The 26,174-nt window shown below is 45.4% G+C and overlaps 1 protein-coding gene across 3 annotated transcripts in view; it reads left to right on the forward strand.

Annotated features, from left to right (window-relative positions):
- FGF12 (fibroblast growth factor 12) overlaps positions 1 to 26,174 on the forward strand; it is a 189,397-nt gene that overhangs the window by 44,390 nt on the left and 118,833 nt on the right. The window contains exon 1 of one of the 3 annotated variants that reach the window (XM_015291369.4): positions 25,699 to 25,982. The exons of the other annotated variants lie outside the window; for them this stretch is intronic. Within the exon in view, the coding sequence (XP_015146855.1) occupies positions 25,895 to 25,982 (88 nt within the window). The 5' untranslated portion in view covers positions 25,699 to 25,894. Of the gene's footprint in view, positions 1 to 25,698; positions 25,983 to 26,174 lie in introns of those variants that run through there. 3 annotated transcript variants of the gene reach the window in all.

Consider the following 26,174-nt stretch of genomic DNA (forward strand, 5'->3'; position numbering starts at 1 on the left):
AAAGCCAGGAATAGATTCCGGGTCCTGAACTTCCCCAGCCTCTAGAATGGGAGCCAAATTTCATCTCTCATTTGTAATTATGGTCAAAGCGCAGGCTGGAAATAAGCAGTGCTGATTTCTGTTTCTGCTCTGCAGTAGATATTCTGCCTGACCTTGGAGGAAAAGATGTGTCCTTCCGTGTCTCAGTTTACCTCTCCACTAATGGAGATAATTGTACTAGTATGCAGCAAGCTTTAATGGACTCTTCCTGTACCTACTGATATTACTGTCTCTTCTAGCTATAGAAGGAAGATCAGATACACTATTTGTAGGGTATCTGAAGGAAAGGATGTTGCAAAGTGACAAATACTATTTGTTTTAACATATGAACCCAGATAGTAGCCACGTATGCCTGTGAGTGGATCCCTTACATGAATAGTAAGGGATAATGATTCAATTCTAAGAACATCAGCTGCTTCAACTCTCCTGATGCTGTTTGCATGCATGGTCCCACCTGGCATTGGAGCACTGGGAAGCCTGAGGTAATTTGTAGGAAATCCAGGACCCAAATCTGACAATAAGTCACTGAGCCAGGTGAACACTACACCTGGATGATAGTAGGTGATTGCGATGAACAAGTATATTGCAGAGTCTCTGCCCTGTGTGTTATTTTCCTCATTAGAAAAACCAGCACATGCACTCTTCCCAGCACGGGAGCTGGAGTTCTGCTAGCCTGCTAGCTATCCCAGAAATGGGACAACTGTGTGGAAAGATGAAACAGGCTGTGACTCACTGCAGTTCACAGTGCTGAGCTAGAAAAGTTAGCAGCTCCAGCACCATGGAAATGAGTGCAGCATCACTTGTCCCTCTGCGTTCCCTCCTGTGCACTGCAGTGGTCTCAGTGGCTCTTCCAAAAAATGGAGCTAATGTTGCAAAGAATATGTGATTTGTTTCCTGGTAACTGGTGTCACTGTGTGGAATATTCCTGGCAAGTGGTTTTGTTTTTTTTTTCTTTCTTTTTTTTTCCCTCTGCTCTTCTGTTAGATGAGGTCTAAGTAGTACTATTAGTTTATACTTTTTGTGCTGATCTCTTGTTTCCAGTGCCAAGGGGAAATAAATCATCATTTGATCTGCTGACCATACAAAAGTCTGTTCAAGTAAATTATCCCACAAAGACTCTTTCTGTGTGTTTTACTTTGAAGATTCTCAGATCCTGATAAAGAAGTCCCTATTTTGAAGTATCTAGGTTGGTCAGGTTTCAGTGTGTTAGCACTTCCCCAGCACTAGCATTGAGGGTTCCCAGAGCAATCACTTTCTTATGGATGAATACTTGGTTTCTTCACACACAGTGTGAGACTGTTTACCTGATAGAAGCATACAGCTACATCTAAACCTGTTGTACTGCTCTGTATTTCAGCAAGTGCAATGGACTCTGGGTTTTGACTGTACGAAAGGCTGGAAAGAAGGCTGAAAGACAACCTTCATTGCAGAAATGAACAATTTGAAGAAGGCAGAGGAAACTTTAAGTTTCTGAAGTTTGTGACAGTTTGCACAGAAAAGTTCTTCATCCTTCCCATTGAGGGAAGAAAAACAGGGTCATTTGCTTGCTGTTATGATTACGAAGCTTTACGCGTATACCTCCCCGCCTCTTTTTTTCTGTTCTAAAAAGATTTTGTCATAAAATTGCCCTTGATCTTCAGCCTGAGATTCTGATGCATATTTATAACCCTTCCTTTGTACTTTCTTGTCATTTGACTTGTCACTAAACCCCAGTCCTTTTCTGAGTCGATGACAATACAAAGCACAGGCTGCAGCCCAAGTGCGGATGAAGCTGGAAGGACTCTTGTCTCGCCTTTATTCTGCTCTACTTTGAGCTCCAGACATGTAACAGTAAAGCATTTCACTGCCTGCTAATGAAGGCACCCATTGGGATGGAACCCTATGTTTAGCCATGTCTCCCGACCCCAGTAGTCCTGGCAGACTGGCAGTGCACAAGGCTGAAGCTGAAGTCCTTTGTGGGCAACAAAGTGTCAAAATCCCCAAATCCTCCTTCCCCTCAATCGTTTCCAGAGGTGAATCCCTATGATACTGCAAATGCAGAGCCCACCTCTTAGCAGGTGCTAATTGTGACAGCTCAGTCGCCAGATATACAGCTTTCCTCAGAAAGGACTGAGGCCCCACTGTTCAGCAATAGCCAAGAGAAATTGGAATTTTTCAAAGATCTCCCAGTCCCTGGAGCCAGAGTGGGGAAATGGAGTGTCACACAGCTTCCATTTGAGCCATTTCTAAGGCTTTGCTTGGTAGTGAGGATGCTGACAGCCTTGCAGCTGACTTGCTCTGCAAAGCTCCTCTTTCCCTGAGAAGCAGAGCACAAAGCGGGATGGGATCACATCACCAAGCCCTCCTGGTTGTAATTCAGCTCACCATGCACTGTAATTCCTGGGACTATTAAGATAGGGCAGCAAGCTGGGAGAGGCTGTTAGGAAGAGCTGTGAAATGGCAACATGTTTTACACTCTGTCCTTGGATATGAATCACAGAGATCTCCGTATGCTGAGGGTAATAAGCATTTGTATTCAGATGGCTTCTCAAACTGCATGTTGTTGAATGCTGGGGAATAAAAAATGTTTACTGTTGTTTTACTAGGCAGGGACAAAGTGCAAGGTGGTCTATTGAGCTGTTTTCTGAAAGCTGTTCTTAGAGATGTGTTTATTGTACTCTCTTGTTTACACTCTCCTTGTACAGAGACAGCCAGGGCTCTTCATTCTTCCTTCCTCCCGCTGTTGGTGTGAGACAAAATATGATTCCCTGCACAGATCTCAGCAAAAGGCCTACTTGTGGTTGGGCAAATGGGTTCCCTTCTGCTTCTCTTTGTAACCTGGATACTGCTGATGTATGCTAGATACAAAACATTCAGGCAGAGAAATACTACCTGACTTCAAGATTTATTCCTTTTGGTTTTTTTTTTTTTTTTTTTTTAAGTTGGATAGTATGGATCTGCTGTAGCTTAGAGAAGGGCGATGGCCTACACTCATCTAACTGGCCATCAGTGCCAGGACCCAGGCATCCTATCTTCTAGGGCTGAAAGGAAATGTTGTCTCAGTGGACAGTGCTGCGCTGCTGTCAGCTGTGAGTCTCTGCAGAGGTGCCTTCTCTTCCCCTTTTTTATATGGTGGCCCAGCAGAGGTTCTCCTTCTGGTAAGTCCTCTGAAGAGATGCTGGCAGAGCAGGAGACTCTCTGAAGGTACAGAGGACTCTCTGCCATAGACCTTATCCATTGACACAGCACGTCTCTTGATGTAGTGATAGTTCAGATCTGGTGCTGAATGGGACCCTCCAGTTGGTGCCACAGGTCAGCTGTTGGCTACTGGCTGAATTCACTGCATTGGTGAAATGACATCTGTGCTCTACCTCAAAAGCCACTGCTTTCTGAAAGCCACGGAAGACAACATCTCTGCTGGGATGACTATTTCTGAGCTTCTTCTGTAGAGCAGGTGTGAATTTTTAAGGAGTGGGGTCATCTTCAGTTGAGTGCCCTCACCATCAATCAGTTACCAATATTTCAGATCCCATCCCTTGTGTCTTTGGAGGCATCTGACATCCATCAAATAAAGCAGCCTCCAGATGGCCCTGACATATGGTCCATGTCTCGGAATAGCTGAAATCTAAATGCTTGCCTCCTTGGGAAGCTATGGCTCCTTGCTGAGTCTTGGCATCCAAGGGAGATGCCTGCTGCTTTAATCAATGTGTGTTCTGTTTTTTTTTCTGCTTTGTCATAGTCATAATAATAAGCAAGTCTCACTTTGGCATCTCTAGCTGCAAGAACCTCTCTGTGCTTGAAATACTAAATGCCTGTCAGTCCCTTCCTTTCCTCTTGTCTTTTCCTTGTCACTAGGACCTTCCTCATCTTCCTTCTGACAGCACTAATTACCCTTTTCTTCCCTCCCACTACTTGTGCCTTTCCTTCTTTCTTTTAATCTCTTATTTGTGTAAATTACTAAGGGTGAAGGGAGAGTAAATATCAATAAAGCTGTTCAAACCACTCACAATGTTTCTAATGGCTATCCAAGCTCCTGCTAGGGGAGCAGCAATTAGTGGTGGCACTTATTGCTCTGTCCTGCTTTGGACCAGAGTTGGTGTTGCTGTTATCTCTTTCTTCCTTTCTCCTCCTTCTGCTTAGCACTGTTGAAGGGCAGAGAAATTTCTGGGCCTCCCAGCTTCATCCTCAAAACTTTCACACCCTTAAGTCCTCTACCTGCCGTTGATGCCATAGTCGTGCACCAGGGTGCTGTGAGCAGATGCTAGGAGATGGGCAGTGCCCAAGGAAAAGAAATCTTGCAACCTCTGATCACCGTGTTCCTTCCTCCTCTTAAATCCCATCTGAGGGGGATGTTCCCGGAGGACAATGGGGTTGCCAGATTTAGGATAGGTGAGTTGTTATGATTCCTACCTATGTCTGCAAATACCAAAAAACAAACAAACAAAAAAAAAACACTTAAGAAGAATTTGTTACTGTAGCGGTAGAGCCATTGTTCTGCAAGGTTCATGTAGTTTACAAAGTTTGCCTTGTGAGTGATGTAACTCAGTGTTACAGGTCTCTGGAGGTCAGGTCCCTGGTGGTTTTAGACACAGGAGCATCATTGCAGAGCTGTATTCACATGTCTTCTAGACTCTGAGACTGTCATTTCATGACTCTGAGACTGCTATCTACTGATATGGGATCTAAGCTTGTGCATTCATCTGTGTAAAGTGTAGCTCAATTAGCTTAGCCTGTGGCATCCACTCAGAAGACCATCATGTTCTATCTAGCTTGGTCTGTAGTTCTCTGCCTTACTTGAAAATCATGGCAGATGCTCCTCCAACTGTAGCTTTTATTGCAAGTTTTTGAAACTAGAGGTGAAAATGAGATTCTGCAACAAGGGATCGAGTCACTGGTGCAATAGTTTTTTTCACTGATAAATAGAATACAGAAGTTGAGGCTTTTTGGTTTTGTTCTTTTTTTTTTTTAATGCTAAAAATAAGTATTTCACCTTCTTCTGTTCCCTTGGAGTGTTCCATCTGCTTTTGGAAATACTTGGTATGAAAAATGCCAGACACTTCCTCATTTTGAAGGACTGAACATCTTTAAGTAAAGAAATGTCTTAACATTCTTTTCTTCCCCTATAATTTTAAGGAGAGGAGAACAAGCCTAAATGTTATTTTTGACCTTTCTATTATTATAACAGACTGATCCTCACAGGTCTGTGAAACTTCACACTTTGTTGAAGCCAAAGAACAGTCTCACATACTCCAGCCTAGGCCTGCCATCGCTATGAAGAGCCCAGGACCTGATGTCCCATCACAGCTGGAGATATCCTGTGCCATCTCTTGGGATGAGGCCTTTCTCTTATCTCCTCTTTGCTGGCACTTGGCCTTTCTCTTGTGCCTGCCATTCCTGACAGTGCCCACTGCAATGGTAGATATGCTAGATTAAATCTGAGCTATCAAATTTATTTTTCCTATGTCACTGAAGGATCATCATGCAGTAACAACTTCCTAGTGTGTGCTTCAAACTGCCCCTGCCTCGTTGCTTCATTCCCCAGAGACAGCAGCATGCACACATGTTGTACTCTCAAGCAGTACCTCAGTGTGTAGTGGCAGCATTTTGTCTCTTGAAAGTGATTTACAGTGACTGAAGCAGATCAGGAAAGTGTCTGCACATGGGTAGGACGAGGGGTGTCCCTGCACAACGCCCCTTCCCCAATCCCATTTTTTCCATTATGTAAATGCACCCTATTTTCTGCTGCCACCGGGAGTCCAAAGTATCTCTGGGAGCACCAGTAAGGGTAGATCTGAAATTCTCCTTTCCCTTTCCCTGCTTCTCCTACAGCTCAGTAATGCTTCTCTGCCCCATGCCTCATTGCCAGTAGTTACACAAGTAGCTCCTTTAAAATGTGGTGGTGCCCTCCAATCAGTGAGCCCATGGGAACAGCTGTAAGCACAGGCAGCCATCCTTACACTGTACCCATTTCAGTTGCTGAGAGCAGAAGCTTTTTGCAGTTGATGCTAATAATGGCTGTAAGACGTTGCTTACAGGATGTAAGGTGGTGTTTAGTGGAGGGAGAGAGAAATCTTTCTAACCATACGGTTGTGTCAGCACCAGTGTAATGCCAAGGTTGGCTCATGGTTGGATTGGGATTTCATTTTGATGCTTATGTCTGGTAGAGGAACAAAAGTTTGAGCTGGGACCATAAAATCATTACCATTTCTTTCCATAGTATTATTTCCATATGCAGCATAAAAGACATTTCTAGGTGTGGTATTTTGGTATTCTGGTTCTACGCTGGGACAAATCAACTCATTCTGTCTGCACTGAGAAGTAGAAAGAAAAGCTGCATGGCTGTCATGCTCTGCCAGCTTTCCTAATAACTTTGAATTCATACTCCTGAGATTGCCATCCCCTCTCAGGCCAAATAACATACTTTGTTTTGAAGACCGCTGATGGTGTATGGATATAAGGGAGTACTCAGGAAGGTTTCAAGGGTGGCAAGCTCCACGTTTCTGTGGTTATTCTCTGCATTTATAGGTTGGTAGATGGATGAGAATAAAAGGTTGTGGTTTTTCATTGAAACCTTGTTGGGTCTATTCATGAAGATGATGCATCGAAAATGAGTAGTTCTTGTTTCCTAAATGCACCCTTGAATTTTTTGCCCCTAGAAGCAAAAGCAAGCTTTTGGAGTGACTTATTTGTGTGGGTTTGGGATCTGGGATTGACCGCCCTGTGAACAAGCAGAAACCAGGATCCGCTCTTCTATGGGAACTCTGGGATGTTGCTCTGCCCATTGTGTGGTGTGTCACATCTAGCTCCGTTTTCCTGCATGAAGGTCTGTAACTTGGGTTTGCAGGGATATAGAGCCTTTTGCTGCCAATGTTAGGAGATGCTGGATGGTTTGAGACTGTGCTCAGCTCTCTGTATGATGCAGCCAGTATGTTTTATCAGCAAATTTTAGATCTCTTTCTACCTAACTTGCTCTTTAAAGTCTTAACTTACTGAACTTCCTATCACAGTCTTTGCTAGTTGCAAAGTTATGTTAATGTCAGCTAGAAAAAGAAGAAACTGAACTTTAATTGCCTCTAAGCAGCATGTTCTAGGGGTACCAATTTATGGCTAAAGGATTTTAATGCTTTGGGAGAACATTTTCACTGTGGTCCATTGCAGCCTGTGGCTTCTCCACTGCATTGTGTTCAGAATGCAGTGAGGGCTGCACTGTAAGCATGCTCACAGAGCCACTGCACACTCAGCTTAATCCATAGATAGAACTGTGAATTGGTTGATTTTTTTTATGATGTTCTGTATCTTCATTAAAAGCACACATATACCTACTAACCCTAAATGGCAAATACGTGAATCAGAAGCTTATAGAGATCCTATTTTGACGCTGCTCTATTTCTTATGCAGCAACTAATCTAAAATACTGTAAGAAAGTTGGTATTATCTGTTCCCTTGCTGAGAATTTGCAAGTAGGGCTTTGAACCAAAATAGAGCTTTAGTGGAGGCAAGTAGCAGTTCTCCAGGTAATCTGACAATCCTTTCCTGTTATGCCACATGCTCTGCAAATTCTATTTTCCCACACGTTTTTTTTAGTGGGAAATGTGAACTTTTTTCCTACTCAGCAAAACAACCCCACTTTGTAAAAACTGGAACAACAACAAAAAATAGTCGCGGTGGCATTCTTTACTGGAAAATGTCATTATCACCAAAAAAAGTTTTGCTTGGGAAGAAACATTCAGCCTGCACTTGTGTGCTCATATGGCAGAATGCAGGCTGAACACACATCCTTCCTCCTAGGTGTGTATAGTACTGTTATGCCTTGCAACTCCAGCCCTGAGATGAGGGCTGCGTTCACTTCTGTGTGGGTACCAGCCAGGCCATGTTGGGAGCGTGGGAATATTAGTGGTTATGGAAATTCTGTCTGAGAAATGGTGTGTCAAGCACTGCAGGGTCCCTCTCGGCATTGTGCATGCAGAACAAATGAGAGACCTGCAGGGTCGTGGGGCAAATACTGAATCCTGAGAAGTGCCTGGCAGCAGTTATTCTGCAGCATCTCATCTGGTACATCCCTGACTCATTTCAGGGAAGACATTGGGAGGGATGGGGCAAAGAAGGGGTGACACATTTCTGAGGTGCTTAGGGCAGTTGGAAAGGCTCTTAGAGATGCCTGCGGCTGGGCTAAGAACAGATGTACCAATCCACTGTTCATTCCTGATGCAGGGCTTTTAGCAGGAGCAGAAGCATTTGCTGACAATTCTGCTCGAGTTGCGTCATCTGACTTAAGGTGAAAACAAGATTGTCTGGAAAGGCTTTTTGGGTGAAGTTCAGCTTCAGAGCACCAATGCCTAGTGCCATTTCAGCCTCCCCAAGAAGCCTCAGATATCTGCACCGGTGTGGGCAGACAACATGGGGCTCACTGGCGCCGTGCAAATGAATGCAGGCAGGGCTCCCTGTCTGTCCTTCTGTGGAGAAACACAGCTGTGCAGCTGGATGAAATAAGCAGAAGTCCACAAGCACTGGTTACATGAGAGCACGTTTTGGGGGAGTGCCAGGGCCCACATCTACACTGATTATACAGAAACCAGAGGGACCAAACCAGGTGGGAATGCGTGGCCTTATCCAGTCCTTGGAAGCATTCACAAGGTTACATTAGGCAGTCCCCAAAGCAGTGCATAAATACCAGGGATGAAAATCCCCTTAGGAGTGGAGGGCTCCTGCCCAGCCCCAGCTCCCAGCTGATCACTGCACTGCATCTCTGATCAGGAGATGAGAGGAAAGCCCTGATTTACCTGGTAACTCTGGGGCTAAGTTTCAAGTGAACTGAAAACTCACTGAAGCCACATCAATTTTTTTTCCTTGAAGTATAACTGAGTCTGAACCACTGTTTTGTGTTCTTTGTTGAACTGAGTCTGCAATGATGTGTATGAATCAAAGCTGAATGTAGAACTGGGCTGAAATATTAGCCTCAGAACTGAGGATGTTCACAGCCGGTGGTAAGAGAGAATTTTTGTTAGTCCAGGGATGCAAAGGGGCAGAGATCAAAAGCTTTCATCGTGCTGCATTTTTGTTGTTGTCATCTCCTTCCCTGTATGGTTTTTGTTATAGTGAGATCTCAGTTTTACAGGAGAGGACTTGTACCTTGCAAAGAGCTTGCAGTGCAAAGGTGCAGCCCTCGTGCCTTGTCTGCACCTTCAGCTCTGTGGAGAAGAACTTTTCTATCTCAGGTTTTACTTCTGCATCACTTTTTTTCAGGTTAGGATCTAACAGCTGAATGGGGTAGAAGCAATATGAAGTTCAGGCTATTGTATGTTTTAATGGCAGTCACTTTCTGTAGACAAAGGCTTCTCCTAAACCTCCCTTTTTTACATACTCTTTGTTTAAAGTGTTGCAGTTTGAGCTACCTAGGCAGGCTCCACGTGAACGTGTGATCTAACCACTGTTAGTAAGCTTTTGCTTTTATTAGCCTTAGGTCCAGATTTTGTATAGTTCTCACTTATTCAAATCTGAAAATGAACGCAATTGTCTTCCCACAGCACTTCTGTGCTTCTTCTGTCTATGTAAACTTGGCCTTAACTCTTCTGTTGGTTTGATCATCTTTCCTCATGTTTCCCTATCTGTGTTCACCTGCTGTTGAATCACCACTTTGGCTGCAGAATTGAAAAAAGGCTCTCAGTGGATGGTTCCATGAGTGAGAAGCCAATTAATTGTTTTTATTAGGGTGTCATACATATCGCAAGTAAGGGATATCTCTCAGCACCTCTCAAAAGCCAATATGTCAAATCTTGAGCTTAAATTGCCAGTCAGTTTGTAATAGCACTCTCTTGATCCTCTATAGAAAGGGAGTGTTTGGCTAAGGGAGGGCATCTGCTGGGCAGGAAGAACTTATTAATGTCCAAACGTCTGCTGAGGTCTGGGCTTTTCACAGTGTTCTGCAGAAGTCAGAAGCAGCAAGGTTGGAGATAGGCTCTGGACCTTCTGATGGGGTTTCTTGTTCCCTGAGCTAATTGTCCATCGGGCTCCTTTCCATCAGTGTTTTAATTCTCTGTTTGTGCAGACATGCCAGTTTGGGGAAGATTGTTTCCTAAATTGGCAGTCTTTTATGTAACAAGTGAAAGCAATAAAGAACTGTAGCTACTCAGAAGTCTTAATTATGGCCCATTGTGCTGATATTGTCCTGGCCTTTGACAAGTCTGTGGGTGTATTTCTGAAGAAGGTGGCTTTTGTTGCTCCAAGCTGATTCCTCCTCCCAAGAAGTCCTTCCCTCCACCAAGGTGACATTCAGGAATGGCAGTGCAACCCATTGCTGAGGAGGAGAAGTACTCAGCAGGGACCTGTGAATTTGACGTGCTGTTTTCTCATAGCATCAGCATCATTTCCCAAAGGGGATATTAGTGTCCCTCTAGATTTTCACATGACATCATCTCCAGTAGTTATCCACTTAGTTAGGAAGTGGCATTCTCCCCAGCCATTCTGTGACCAACCAGAGAAATGGGTGACGTGCTGCTTGTGTTGCAGACATGTTTGCCTACCTATGTTCCCCAAGTCCAGTAGAACTGAACTACATGGATACAGACCCAGACTGCGAGCAGGAGGGGTGAGGGCTGAGTATGCATGTGTAGCCTAGTGCTTTGCTTAGCTTAGCTCTGTCCTTATCCCCCTCACCAAACAGAGGACTATATCATACTTACTGAAGACACAAAGTAGTAATTGCATTTACCTTATCACAGAATCATAGAATGGTTTGAGTTGAAAGGGACCTCTAAGATAATATAGTTGTCCCCCCCAACCCCCCAGCTATAGGCAGGGATACCTCCCTCTAGACTAGGTTGCTCAAAACCTCATCCAGCCTGGCCTTGAATGCTTTCAAGAAAGGGGTATCCATCTTGAACTCCCCACTCTAAAGTCTTTTAAGTTGGGAGATTCTTCATAAAAGTCGAATAGAGAGAGCTGCTGTCTGTATTCACACGATAATTTCAATGGAACTCCTCATGGGTTTGAAAGTAGGGGATTTAGACGTGGGCTTAACACCATATAGGCAAGGCAGTAGCCAGGTGAGGACTCTGAGGGCTGCCCATTGTATTCTTTGTCAGTTTTTCAGAAAAGGAAGATTTTTCTTTGTGCTTCTTGCAAGTTGGAGAAGGAAGAGAGTTGTCCTGTGAAGGTGTACTTAATTTGGTGTAGCAAAAGTTAAACAGGTTATGACGTTCCAATGCGTGGTGCAACTAGTAAGATCATGAAAGTGGTTGTCATGCAATAGTAATGAAATGCAGTCTTCCTATTGCATTTAACAACAACACGTTTTATGGCTTGTTTTGCAGCAAATATTTGTTCTGTTTTGGCCATTGGCAACAGCTTTCTTTTATGTTGTAAATCTCACAAAGGCTACTGGGGCCAAAATGATGAAAAGGAGAGGCTCTGTATTGGAAAGTGCACGTAACTGTTTGAGGAGGGGTCTGCTGTAGCACACAGTCTTCTGTTCTGGAGTGTCAGGTGAGATCAGGGAGAGCTTGACTGAGTAATTTGTAATAACATTTATATTAAACATTCAGACATGCTGGGGGGACAGTGGGGATTCTCAAACTGAGATGCCTGTGTTCTAACTGCTCTAGCAGGGATGCTCTGTGCTTCCAAAATATCTTGTCCTCTTGAGGTGTCCTAATATCAGGTATAGGAAAGTGAAGACACTTTTAAATATTGGATACTTACTTTGCAAAGACATTTAAATAGACCTTGCCCAGAGTATGTTCTTGTGCTGAGTGTATGTTCTGCTTCTCCATTACATCTTCTGCATGAATTAAAAATGTGGAGTGAGGTGCTGGACTGGATTTGGATAATGCAAGAGATTTTTCACAGCACTATAAGAAGGTGGTGCTTCTGAGGTCTTTAGCTCAAATAAAGCATCTGCTTCAAGGAGCTTGTGAGTAAATGCCCCATTTCAACTACTGGGGCAAGGCTGACAGTCAGGTTTTCTACAAGGTAGTTTTTTTAGGCTAACACTGGAGCTCTGAGGTAGCCTTTCCTCTGCCTCCACTGCTTTCTGACCTTGTGGCAAAGGACTGATCCTCAGATGTGGCAGAGCACCTGGGCAGAGCAAGTCTGATGCTCCAGTTTGGAGTATAGCTTGCATAAAAATATATTTAATGACTTCTACCTCCATAAAATGCACTGAAAGCAGCTGCACCAAACAGATAGAACCTGACAATCGATGCAGTGTGTTAGCTGCACTACAGTGTTAACCTACTAGGTGAGATATAGCTATATTTAATAAATAGGATATACAGGGGGAGGTTAATTTGTCTGTTTTTTTGTTAGCAGTGAAAGTAGAGGCTTGATGTATTCTTTGAACTTAGGTCTAAGTGAACGGAAATTTTCAACTCTGCAAATGCAGCTGGATGAATAATTTGTAGTGAATAATATATCTGATGGCTCTCACCGCATTTGGGATTGACAGCAAACACATCACAATTTTAATTATTGGGAATGATTTGCTGAAATATTCAGGAGCTATTTTTGGTTCCTGCAGACTGTGCATGGAAAAGTTAGCTATTTAAAAGCCAGACTCATTTTTTTTTTTTGCTGAGCTCCAGGCTGGTCTCTTTGCTCCATACAAACTTCTCCAAATGGGGTAACAGGGTTGCTTGCATTCTGACTTGAATAATCCTGCTGACAATTTCACACATGGGAGACTTTAAAAATAATAATAATAATATATATATTTTTAAAATGTGGCTTCTGCAGGTCTTCCTACAGAAACATTCAGCAGAAAAGATACGAGAGCATTCAGGACAGGGTTGGCTTTTTGGCCCCATGGGGCACATGTGATGCTGAGGGGTTTTGCGTGCGACTGGGATGGGAATCTGCAAGGTGGGAGAAGAGGCTTTTGGAAAGGTGGGGAGAGCTTTACAAAAATGGCATGTTTGTCCCTCTCCTGTACTTTTTACAGCTTTGAGAAAGTCAAAACCTCAAGACATCGCGTGCCGTCCACTGCTGCAGGGGAGAGTTGGCCTGGGGGTGGGTGATGCAGAGACATTGAGGGAAATTAGGGAGAAGCAAACATCTCCCTGAGGGACAGGGCAAGAATAACATGAAATACAAGTTTCCCTTCTCTTCCAATAAGCAATCGAGGCAGCATCTTTGAACAAGAAATGGATAGGGGTGAATAAAATTGTGATTTCCCCAAATAACTGAACTGGCAACCAGAAGGTAAGGAGATCTCTAAGTACGGATCTGGCTGCTCTGTCTGGGCTCCTGTTAGCTGTTCTCTAAAATGTTTTGCTACCCTCTGGTGGCTTTCTGAGGACTTGTGTGGTAGGGGTTTTTTTTTTTTTTTTTTACCCTTGTACAATTCCCTGCCAAATTTCTATATGAGATGCACTGAGAAACCCAGATCTGACGATGGAGATTTTTATTTTTGCTGATTCCAAAGCAGCAACACAATAATACTGGCAAGGCAGCTTTGTTTTGTTTTTCTTTTTCCTTCTGTTTATATCCAGATTCCTTTACTCTGGCATTGGAACTGCAAAGACAGCTTGGCTGGGGGTTAAAATGCATGGATAAGAGCTTTGTACCTAGGGTGGCTGTGCCACGGGACTGCTCTGTGTTTGGGAGCAATACTGGCTTCACAGCCCTGCAGAAGGCAAAGCTGTGTCCTCTGCTCAGCTGCAGAGGACACAAACTGAGTACCAGTGAAGTCAATAATAGCAAAACTCCCATGATCTTCAGGAGCCCAGAATAGTTCCTATTCAGCCTGGTGGAGGGTAGTGCTTATACCTTCATCTTCCTGACACTGTGCCTTGGTATTCGTTATTCAGTAACTTCTGGCTTTGTTGTTTCTTTTTTCCCCCTTTTCCAGCTTCCGTACTCTCTGTGTTGTAGCTTCATGGCAGAGGAGTCATAGGTAGGGATTTAAAGGGCAGTGGTTTGACAGATTTTTACAAGAAACCCTTCCCAGGCATTAATTCCTGGGTTATGGGTTCAGAGAAGCTCCTGTGATCTTCTCGGTCTGACCTCCTGCAAGAGCAACTCACAGGACTGCCCTCAATTGACTCCTGCTTGAAGTGCAGAATTGAATGTAGAAAACATCCCTTCTTGGTTTTAAATTTTCCAGTGATGGAAGACTCACCTCGTTAAATTGTTCCAGCGCTTTATTTCCTTTGCTGTTTAATAATTCCATGCTTTTGGCTCCTGGTCTTTGTTTTCTGTTACTGTGTGGGTTTGAAAAGAGGTGTTGCCAAAATGATGTCCTGTGAAGTAGAGACTATGGGCTTGATTGAGTTGTCAACCAGGTAGAGCTCAGAGAGGAACCTTGGTTATAAGAAGCAAAGAGCTGTTCAGCTGAAAGGTTCTGGGCTGTGAGGCTGGCATGTAACAGCACAAAAGGCACAAAGCAAGCAGTGTGAACACATTGCTGGAGAGCGTGCACTTCTCTCTAGTGGGTGCCTATAGAAACACATTGGGTGTTTCTATAGTTCCCGTACAAACAGAGACGATTTATAAGGGTTTTCAAATGAGATCCAATTGCAGGAGTATTGCAGAGATTGGGTCTGACAAGGGATGACGTGAAATACAAGAGCATTTGTTGTTTTGAGTGCGGTGTCTCTTTTTTTCTTTGTGAGTTGGCTGCACTGAGGTCCTTTGGGATGCAGGCTGTTACATTCAGCAGAATGATTGTCGGTAGCTTCTTACGCTGCTGCAAGTCATGGTACATTTTAAATCAGCTCCGTCCATCTCACAACCTGGCAGAAGTCTGGAGTGGAGAGCAGCCAGTGCCTGTTGTGCTGCTGTCAGGATCAGCCTACAGAACCCCTGAAAAGGGGGGAGGACCATAAAGCCTGATGGGGGTAGTAAACACAACTGGAGGGCCATCTTAAAGGAAAAACAGTTTTATGTGATTCCGGCAGAGGAAAGGGATACAGGAGCTTTGGTTGCTGCAATCATCTAATAGGCTGTGACAGCCAGCGGCCCAACTTTTGGTGGTTTGATCTCCATCAGGCCAAACCTGCTGTTTTTAAAGCCATAGCAAAGCCCACGGGAGATGATGGAAAGGCAGTCAACATGGACAGATGGAATGTGCTTTTGGGTTTCAAAGTGCTTTTTCTGGGGAGGATGTCCAAGCCAAGACATGGTAACAAAAGTCCTGAGTTTCAAGGCTACTTGTAACATGATTCCTTTCATTGTCTTTGGGCTGCTTGCATGAGGCTTGTGGAGCTGTCTGTATCAGTCCTGCTGTAATACTTCTGCTTGGGAAGGCGGGGACAGAAATGCCATCCTTAGCATCTCTGCAGTGTGTACCATTAAGATTTGTTAACTGTGCTTAGCTCATGTGGGAACAGCTCTGCTGCCGATGTCCAACATCCCCAATCTGTTTTCTGGAGTTGCTGCTTTCCTTAAAACAAAGACATCTTCTGAGCTGGTGCCAGTGGTCATAGGTATATCTTACACTATTTTTTGCAGGCAGACACAAATTTCTTTGGGCTGTGTTTTGGACTGGCTGGGCTTACTCTGGTTCAACACTGCGGACTGTGCAATTGGCTGGGTGTGTGAGCTGATGAAGTCTCCCAGCAGACCTAAACTAAATGCGATGCTCTGCATATGTGGTAACAAAGCTTTGAGACTGGAAACAGTTTAGATCCTTCCCACTCAGGAAAACTTATCTCCTAGATTTTTTTTTCTGAGTTTTCCTGCAGCTGGGCTAAGGATCAGTGACCACTGAGGTTCCTGGAAGTTGTTGCGTTTCCTTGCACTTACAATGGAGACCCCTTTTTGTGTAAGGGAACTTCTTCCCCAGCTGCCTGTATCAGAAATGGAGATCTGAAAAACCAGAGAAAGTAGCATTGCATCACCTTCCACTGCTGGAAGGAGAAGGGAAAAATGAAGAAAAGGAAAAAGAGGTCTCTGTCCTCAACAGATTCTTCCATCAGGCTTGGAAACAAAATAGGCAATGGGTTAGGAAAGAACAATCTCATCTAAAAGACACACCAGTGGGGTTTAGTTCCTGAGGACTGAGGGGAAAAATGCACTCCTGAAGCTACACCCCTCCCTGTTTTCCAGGGCACTGCACCCTCAGATGACTTTCCCAAAGGCACTTTGGGGATGTAGCCTATATCTCTGGAAGGAGCTGAATGGGGAACATGTCTCTGCTAATGAAAGCTGCAGCCAGAAATAAGAGTTCTGGAAGTTGCAAACTAGGTTAAAAGCAGCCAGAAACAGAAAGCAGCTGTAGATGGAGTGGGTTAAAGAGCTCTTGAGCATTAGACAGTGGACAGTTTTTTCCTCCCTCCAAGCTTCCAAGTAGTGCAGTCCTGGCACACTGACAGGGCTTCTGGGGTGAGTTGTCACAAGGTGCTTCAGCTAGTTGGCTTTTTTCCCTTAGTTTTTTATTTTTAGATTTTCTTTTTCCTCCCACTTATCACACACTACAGTGACCCCTACTTCTGCCAGCAACAAAGGGCCCATCTCAGCGCAATTATTAAGCTTTGGGAAAATATTCCCTGTAGTGTTATACACAGTATTGTTCCTCCTGGGCAAGCCAGCATGTGCCCAACTCCATCAATCACAGTTGGTGTGCGCACCCCAGGGAGAAATGCTCACTGGCCTCAGCAGGAATCCTGCATCCCTCGGTGAGAGTGGCACTAAGGAAGAGATCATAGGGTACAATAGGCCTGAGCCAACAGTTCCCACAAGGCAAGGACCTAAGTGGGGAAGCAAGCAGCAGAGGTGGGAAGGGAGAAGCTTTAAAATGAGAGATTACCCAGGCACAGCTGCCTCCATCCCTGGCAGACCAGTGCAGGCTTTTCCTTATGACTTGTTCCCCAGGAATTGCTCTGTTCCAGTTTTTGCTGCTCAGAGACCATCCCACAGACTGGAGCAGACGTCAGCTCAGAGATTGCTCTTGATTATTAATTTACTCTGTGTTAATGTAGGCCCATTACCAAGCACATCCACGATGGTGTGCAAGTAAAACTTGCATCCGCTTTGCCTGTCATGAAAGGCCACATTTTACCTGGAGACCAGGAGGCTGGCATCCTCTCTGTGCTTGCTGAGCTGTTCCCTGCTTCTTTGGGCCCAGATAAGAGAGCAGAGGTGCAGTTCCAGTGCCCTTTTGCCCCAGCCTGGGGATGTTCTGCCAGGCGAAGTGCAGCTGCTCAGAGGCTTAAGAATCTCTTTCAGGAACTTTTCCAAAAGATATCCTTGGCAATCTGACAAAAGGCTTCTTGACAACGATCCTTCTGCTTTTGCCTTCCTCTACAAAACCAGCTGTTCGTATAAACCATCTTAGACATTTGTGGTCTTCCCTGACAACTCTTTCCTTCACCAGGAGGGTGATTCAGGGAGCAGGGAGGGGAGTAAAGCTCTCCTCTGCTGTGCTTTGCTCTTGCTTGCTGCAGAAGTGAAGCAAATACAAATGGAGAGTCCAGTCTCTTGCTATCTGTCTCTTCCCTGCAGCTCTGCATGCAATGCAGTCCAACTCTGCAGAGCAGGACCAGAGCACTCTCATTCACTGCTGAGTGATGCTGGGTTGGTTATGGTTTCATTACAGCCTGACGCTGAGCACAGGAGAATAAAACCAGATGATGTGACAGTGCCACGTGCTGTAACTCAGCAGGGAAAAGGAAAGATCTCCCCTGGGAGCTGACCTTTCCATTCCCTCAAGCAAATGCAGTGTGCTGCCTAGCAGTGTGCCTGGCACTGCTCAGGAGCTCCTGGCTCTGACATCCTGGAAAACAAAGAACAAATCCTGTCTTTTATAGCAAGCTGTTCCAGCAAGACTTAATCAGGAATGAGCTGGGCCAGAGGGAAAGCAGCAGGAGCTGTTGGACAGTCTATGGGCCTGTTTTCCTCACAAAGCAACCACTGCTTCCCTCCCCCTGGCCCAGCAGCCCCAGTCCAGATCCATGAGGACCTTCTGAAGATAAGTGTTTGCAATACAGCCGGGGGGAATTGAGCTGGCATTTCCTAGGCCTGAGTCATCTTGTTAAAGCTATGCACAGCAGCTGGTTAAGGAGATGGGTGAGGGCTGGAGATCTTAGTGATCTGTCGTTTAGTCATCTATCACTTGAATCCATTTTTCTCACGTTTTGTCAGATTATGTATGTTTTGAGATGGAACTCGCTGGAATTTTTCTTCCAGCATAAGTCAGGTTATCTCCAGCTGCCATGGAAAGAAGGGTTCTTACCTTCCCATAAGGGAGCAGGACTTCCCAAGGGCTGATGATAATCAGTGTAATCCCGTCTGGGCTGGCCCTGCCCTATGTGCAGGAGAAGCAGAGCAAGGCCATTACTGAGCATGTCGCAAGTCTGCAGAGATTCCCATCCTTGGCAGCTGACGATGTTACCTGTCACTGGTGTGAATGTTGCAAACTGGTGTTGCTAACTTTTAGAGGATTTGGGGCCTTTCTTAAGTCCCCAAGCTGTTGCGTAAGAATCACAACCTGACATATTTAGTTATTTTCTGGTCCTTATGGTTGCAGAGAGAGACTAACAATGTAAACCTTAAAAGACCTGAGTCAAATGAAGGAAAGAACCCCAAATGATCACATGGGGACGTTGCCTGGGCTGCAGCTGTCACATGCAGTCGTGTGGAATCTGTGTCCTAAAAGGATGGGAGCCACATTCTCCACTGCTCACACCAGTGCCAGCCAGCATACATGGGTACCATGCAATTGTCACATTTAGTATGAGAAACTTATGGAAATGCTTCATTTCGATCAGGTCAACCCCTCTCCTTGGGACTTTATTTTCATCATGCTGTCAAACAAAATACTTCAACGAAGTTGAAAGACTTTAGGAAATGTCATTTTAAGGAAAGTATGCTGATTATTGGATCTCTTTGGTGTATGTGTCCAAAGCAAAAGTAACAGTGTATCCTGAGAAAGTCTGAGAATCTTTTCTTTGATGCCAGTGAGGAGCACGCTGCAGGAGAGACACATTCTCAGAAAAACGCTTTTCTCAAGCACAAAACCAGACCACATGTAGGTCTGATAAAGTCCCTGGTGCTGTGGTGGTGCCAGCTGCTTGCTGCTGAGGAGTGACCCTGCCAGTGCAATCTGCTTCTGGAGCGTCTTTGTGTGCTCTTCAGTGGTCAGTTAATGAGTGAAGGTCTGGATTGTAGTGCCCTGGTAGTGATTTTGCTGTGATCTGAGCTGCTGTGACTTGAAGCAGAAAGCATTGCTTGTGCTGTTGCTCCCAAGGCAGGGAGCTAGGCAGGGAAGTGCTTGCTTGTCTAGATGAGGCTGTGGCACATGTGTTATGTCACTGTGCCTGAATAAAATGCTTCAGATCTGGATGACAGTAACGAGCTCTAAGTGCCCCTGGAAGTGGGAAAGACTGGGGTTGTAGTGCCCAATCTTAGCTGCACTCTTGAACATCTCCCACATTTGCCCTCAGAAAATCTCATTTCTTAAGCCTCTCAGCCTTCCTCTGGGAGATGGATTGATTAGTTGCACTCCTAAATGAGGAGAGAGGCCTGCCAGTTGTTCACATTTCCTGCACTGCATTGGGGATGACCCAACCCAAGAGTACATCCTGATTGGGCTTAGAAGATGCACCCATTCTGGCATTGGTTTCATCTCATCAGCCACCTGCTGAAGGCACAGGAGCCAAGGCATCCCAAGGCATCCGGCAATGGGCTCACTCTGCTGAGATCACCCTCTGAGCCTCTTGGCACGATGAGGAGCTCTTGCCCTCTAAGCTTGGCTCATATCTCAGGCAAAGCCATTGCTGCCTGCTGTGGATTAATAACCTCAATTACTGGGGCGCTGTGGGTCAGAACTTCCCATCGCTGACCGCATTATGGCCCTTTAATCTGCTTTCCTCTCTCATGACCTCTGAGCCCAAAGAGATCAGCAGGCAGGAGATCTCCTGCCTTCCTATCAGTTTTCCCTTCTGAGAGGCTGAATACGGAGCAGCAGGCAGAGCTGGCAGAGGAATCGCACCTGCAAGGAGGGCACCTTTTCTGTGCTTTTTACCATTCTCAGGTGCGAAGGGCAAAGTGGCAGTGTCTGGGGATTTGCACTGAAATTCATCAGCCTGTGAAAAATCAGAGCTTCTCACTCTGTGGAAATCTGTCAGTCAGCTCTGATTGTCTGGGGAAGGACAGTGGGGCTCTTAAAGGGGATCCTGCCTTCCTGATATGTTGGCATGCCTATTGGGGTAGAGGTGATCCATCTGAAGTCATGGACTTGGATTTCCCTTACTGGGGGTTCCCTCAGTGTAAATGGGTCAGGTTTCCCAAGTGAGGAAACTACCAGTGGAGACAGATCTGTGTGGTCCACCATGGTCCTAGATGATCTTGATGAACAAGAGTGGAGAGGAGATACGATTTGCTGAGCAGAACAAAATCATTTGGAATAAGGAAAGCAGAAGTAGGCAGGAATTAGTTGTAGAAGGATCTCCTAATACTGGGCACCTGGTGAGCTAACAGCAGCATAAACAGAGCCATGCAGGAGAGTGCACCCATGGATAGAAAAAAAGTATTAATTCATGGTCATTGATGAGGAGAGGTGCTACTGGGGCTATTTTTTCCTTGGTAAAAGGCCTCAGAGATGCTGTGCATATCTCTGAAAGTGCTAGCTCAACAGAAACAAGCTAAAATTACTGGGAGAGGTACTGAGAGAAAATGGGAGCTATTGTTACTCTATCCTAGGAGTCCCTGGTGAACTCCTACCTTGACTGCTGTGTGCAGCCTCAGTTATTCTGTCTCAAAAAAATGGCATGGAGTTAGGAAAGATGCAGGAAACGGCGACAAGGTCAGTGGAGCATGCGGAATGGCTGCTGCCCAGGGAGAAATGAAACAGATCAGACATTCTCAGTGTCTTCAGAAATGAAACAATTGAGAAAGGAAATATGACGGAGGCGTATAAAGCCATGACTGTCATGGAAAACACAAAATTACCATTTCACAGTATAACTCCTAAGGTGAATATTAAATGGAGCTTCCAAGAAGCAGTTTTAAAGTAATGAGAGCTTTTCCCGGTACATGATTAACCTGTAGAACTTCTTGCCAAAAGACAGGGAGGAAACTAACAGTATTACTGGCTTCCACAGCCTATTATAAAAATTTGCTGTGAAGAAATCGATCAAGGATTTTTAAATGCATTGTGAGACATCCTGTGGGTGAGGGAATCACAAAGCTGCAGGGCACCGGTGGTGGGTGGACAGAGCAATGTATGGCTACCCTGCTCTTACTGTTTTCCAAAGCATCCATTCCAAGGCACTGGCACTAGCACCAAAATATGTCTGGCAAAGTCTTAAAAGTTTCAGCATCCGAGGAAACATTACTGTGATGAAAAACATCCTGAACAGCCACTTTCCATTAACTCTGACTTGAGACATTTGATACTCAAAGCCTTCCTTACATACAACATTAAATTTCTTTGTAATCTCTGGAGATGCAACTGTTAAGAACTTACTACTGTGCAATTTTTGCATGTCTGATAAATCTATGAATTGATCAAGTCTATGGACATCTTTTTCTCTTTTTCTGAACCTCCTCTGTAGAGCCAGGAGGAGGCTGAGATTTCAGCGTGTTCCTCCATCAGGAGTGGATGAAGTGGTTCCTGTTTCCATTTGTTCCTATGAGAGCACTGCTTTATGAGCACAAAATGGCAACAAAGAAATTGGTCTTTCTCATGTGATGTAAAAAATGAAGTTGTCCTTTTTTCCTGTCTCCTCTTCCACTTACTGTTAGAAAGTGTGTGATATACTTCTTCCAAGGCAGACTTTCAAGCAGAAGAGCTGCTATCTTGACCTTATAATGCATGCAATTTTATTCTGATGAGGAAGAGGCTAATCCTCTTGCTAAATCACCAGAATGAGACCTGATGGATGATTCCTTACTCAGCCATAAATCTGTTGAGTGGTCTTCAGCAAACCCCTGAACTTTGCGCCACAGTTCCCCACTGGTGTGCTCTGCACCTCGTGGAGCTGGATGCAGTAGGAGCCATGAGTGGTTAGTATGGCTCTCAGGAAGCAGAGCTTGCCACCCCTCCTTGTTAGTGCTCTGCTGCACTACCAGTAAGCAGAAATACTCAAAAATACTGTGATCACAACAGGATAAGCACTTGCACTGGAAAGAGATGTTATTTTTTTTAGCCTGTTCCAGGGCAGACTTTGCTCAAACAGCTCCTACAATGAAAGATGCTGAGAAGGAGTGGTTGTCTTTTATTGCTGATCACAGATGGATCCATGGAGTGAGTGTCAAGAAATGAGCCTCATGTGCTCCCTGGGAGATGTGCAGAATTACAGAGAGGGACAAGGGCCAAAGGCTGCATCGGTGCCAACTTGAACAGAGCTGTCAGGGCTAACGGGACATTTCTTACCACATCCGCCCGTGCTTGGCCAGGAAATATAAAGAAGGCAAAGGCTCACAAAGAAAACAACATGTGCTGGCTGCTTGTCTGTTTATCAGTCATAATGTTCAAAGGACTGCAGGTAGTGAAAACAGAAACACAATGGACCCCCGCACTTTGAAAGATTATCACCTGCCTTTGTATGAATAGAAGGGGACAGCATTGCCCAACCAGTCTCTTCTGTGAGCTTTTGTAGACCTTTATTTTGTTGTTGTTGTTTTTCTTTTTTTTTTTTCTGTTTTAGTAACTGATAAACTCCTGCACATTATGCTATTTTAATACCTAGCAAAGAGCCTTGTCTGCTAAATCACCTTATTTTTCTCCGATCGGAGCACAGTGTATTCCTCTTTTTAGTGGAAGGTATTAATGTAAATTCCATAATCCCAAACATATTCTCGTTTCTGTTCTGTGCTTCAGAAGGCCAATGGCATTTTAATTTAATAAGAGAGAAACACATGACACTGTGTTCCCTGCAACTGTCTTCTGACCTCAATGAGTCTTTCCCAGCTTTCTTTATGTTCCAGCAAATGTGATTGCTGCACTGTTGTTTCTAACACCCATGTTTGACTGATGGGCAGAATTTAATTATCTGCAGCATTTTCACAGCAACTTTTTAGATGTCATTTGCATTATTATTTAATAATGTAAGCCCATCAGTGGAGCCATGGCAAGATTTATGTCCTGTTGTCTGGATGTATGCTGGCCTTTGGCTGAGAAATAAATTTTATTTTGGTTTGTTTTGGTTTTGGATTAAAATGAGTTAACTCATCCAGTAATATTTTGATTTATCTCAGATCCCTTTATCTTCCCAAGTTCCATAAGCTTTGTTTACTGGAATAAGATTTACCTAATTGGGCACACAATATTACTGAGTGTTTTGTGGCATGTACACACTTGAGTCATGCATCACCGTTCCTTAAGAATCAAAAGTTGCCTTTATTTTTTTGTTCTATTCTGCTGTTTAAACTTACTTAAGCCCACTCAATTTGAAAGAATGTGTGCTTGTTGCAGTCCTCATGCCCCTCTTTCAGAAATGTCAAGTAACACTTGCTTATTCTTCCTACTGCTTGGATTCTGCTCTCCTGTACTGTTGTAAATCAAGTACCGACCCCATTGAAGCCTGCCATGCGCAGAAGTGCTGATAGATCAGCGCTGATGAAGCCTGGCTCATCACGATGATAGAAACCAAAGAGAAATGGTGATTATTTTGTTAGTAGCTGTGTAGGGATTTTTCTATTTGTGTTTCTTTGTTTGTTTGTTTGTTTTCCCAAGAACTGTCATTTTAATGAACAGAGCTCACAGACTTCTAATTTTTTCTTCTTGCAAACCTCTGTATCTTGCCTAATACACATGTCCTCACATGTCCCAGTGGTTATGCCTACCTGTTCCTATGCTAACTTAACACAGATGACATCAGTGCACCTCTCTCCTGGTACCCGCTGCTCCACTTCAGCACTGGCATTGCTAACTCAGAGCCCCCTCATTCACAGCTATACACTGGCTGCAATGTAAGGGGGGCATCTTGCAGCTCTCACTGTGCCGTTCCCTATCTGCCAGATCCACAACCATTCTCATCTCCCAGGATGGCTGTAGGCTTTCTGTGACTTGGTGAGTTTGCCAGGTCCTGTGCAAAACAGTTTATTAATAACTAATCTTTGGGATCCATGCTACTTTGCGTCCTTTTAATGCTCCTGAACTTGGTGTTACTGGCTTTGCTTCTGGCTAAGTGCTGTTTTGAGTGTACTGAGTACAGCTGACTGGAAAACAAGAGCTTCCATTTCATGAAACATTCAGCAATTCCACTATTTCTTTTTTCATATTATGGAGGAAAACTGAAACTGTGAAGTGTTTACCAAGGGCATGGAAGAGTCAGGTGCTCTCACAAATACTGGTTTTGCCACAAATCCTCAACAGACTCTCACATTAGAACAACATTTATTTTGCTGTGCTCAGTTTATGTGCCTCAGTACTCTGATTTCCATGTAATTCGTAGCTTTCATTTTTCCATCCTAGTGGGATTCCTAGTGCTGCAGCCACATACTGGCTGTGCCTCTTGCATTTTGTTATGAGTTGAGGGACATCCTACCAAGTGTTACCAATGAAGCCTGTACTCAACTCCCCCATCCATGCTAAATGTTGGCCAAAAGCTGGTTACATCCCCAGTGCAGCCTCTAGAAAAGCTTCAGTCCCAACAGCTGGTCAGGGAAGCCTGTCTGCTTTTGCAGGGTGATGGGAGAAGCAAAAGTAGAGACTTTGAAAGCCAGTGCATGAGTAGGTAACTGTGTGTAAGCACAAGGTAATCCAGGTTGAAATTTACCTGGTAAAAGGTTTGGATTTGTCCTAGAGGCAGCTGCCTTTCAGTGGACTATTGCAATCTACTCAGGTGAAAGAGTTCACCTGAGAGGGTTTTTGTATCTCCTGAGATGTGTTTCATGCTCTATGCAGCCTGGGTAGGTGGCTTTTGCACTGAGAAGTTCCATAAATATCCAATAAGGAAGAGAGGGAATGGCCTCAAGTTGCACCAGGGGAGATTCAGCTTGGATATCAGGAAAAATTTCTTCTCAGAAAGAGTGGTGGTGCACTGGCACAGGCTGTCCATGGAGGTGGTGGAGCTGCTGTCCCTGGAGGTGTTCAAGGAATGTACAGATGTGGCACTGAAAGACGTAGTTAGTTGGTATTGTTGGTGATAGGTGGACAGTTGGACTAGGTGATCCTAGAGGTCTTAAGAATTCTATGACAGCTCTTGGGGGAGCACCTTTCCCCAGCTGTCCGGCTTGTGAACTGCGAGCCCAACTTTGTGCAGTGCAAAAACTGAGCATGGAGTTAAGTCTGTAATGGTGTAACTGCAGTGGTTTAAAACTGTGTAAAATATAATGAACTTTTTCAGTGGCACGGCCTTACCGCAAAGCTGTCGCTTTAGGATCCCTGAGAGTAAACAAGGATTGTGTGAACTGCGCGCTTGCACACCCCTGCTTCCAGGCACACGCTCCTACTGGTGACTTAAGACGAGAGGTGTGTCCTGTTCCCAGCCACGTTGCAGGTCTCGTGGTTCGTGCCACGCAGGGAGCCCCGGAAAAGCCATATTCAGAGCCCCCCGCACGTGGTGCGCTCCACTCCGCGCTGCGAGTCCCGCTGCCGGCGGGCGGCACTCGGGCAACTCGAACGCGGCGGAGCCGTGCGGGGCGGCGGCGGGAGGTGCCCGGGGGCGGCGGAGCGCAGCGGCCGAGGCTGCCGGCTGCGGGGGGGTCCCGGCGGGGGCTGTGCCGGCAGGGGGCAGGGCTGGGAGCCGGCCGTTTGTGTTTCTAGGGCTTGACGTCCTTCCAGCCGGCCCGACCCCCTTCCCGGCAAAACCTGTCCTCCCCTGGCGGAGAAGTCCCGAGAAGTGGCGGCGGGTCCCTACCCCGAGGCGCGGCGGGGCCGAGGCGATGGGCCGGGAAGTTTGGCGGCGAGAAGGGCCGGTGCCCAGCCGCTGAAAGCCGGCCGCTCCGGGGCCGGTCCCTTTTCCGAGGAACGGGAGGGCGCCATAAAGTGAAATCCATGAGGATTCTCGGGCTTCTCCTGGAGAAAGGCTCGCATATGCTGCAGTGTCTCTGTGGAAGGCGCCTGAGATCCAGCAACAGCCCAGGTGGGGGGAGCGCGCGTCCTTGTCCCCGCCGCCCTCGCCTCCCCTCCCGGGTGCCGCTCGGGCTGGGCTGGCCCCGTTTCCTCGCCTTCCTCCCCCTCCTCCTCTTTCATTTCCTTCTCCTCCCCGTCGGCCCGGCTGGTGCCGCGCACAGGTGGCCGGGCGCTGTCCGTGGTGCTGACCCCAGCGGGGATA

This window comes from Gallus gallus, chromosome 9 (genome assembly GCF_016699485.2).
Source record: "Gallus gallus isolate bGalGal1 chromosome 9, bGalGal1.mat.broiler.GRCg7b, whole genome shotgun sequence".
Lineage (NCBI taxonomy): Eukaryota > Metazoa > Chordata > Aves > Galliformes > Phasianidae > Gallus > Gallus gallus.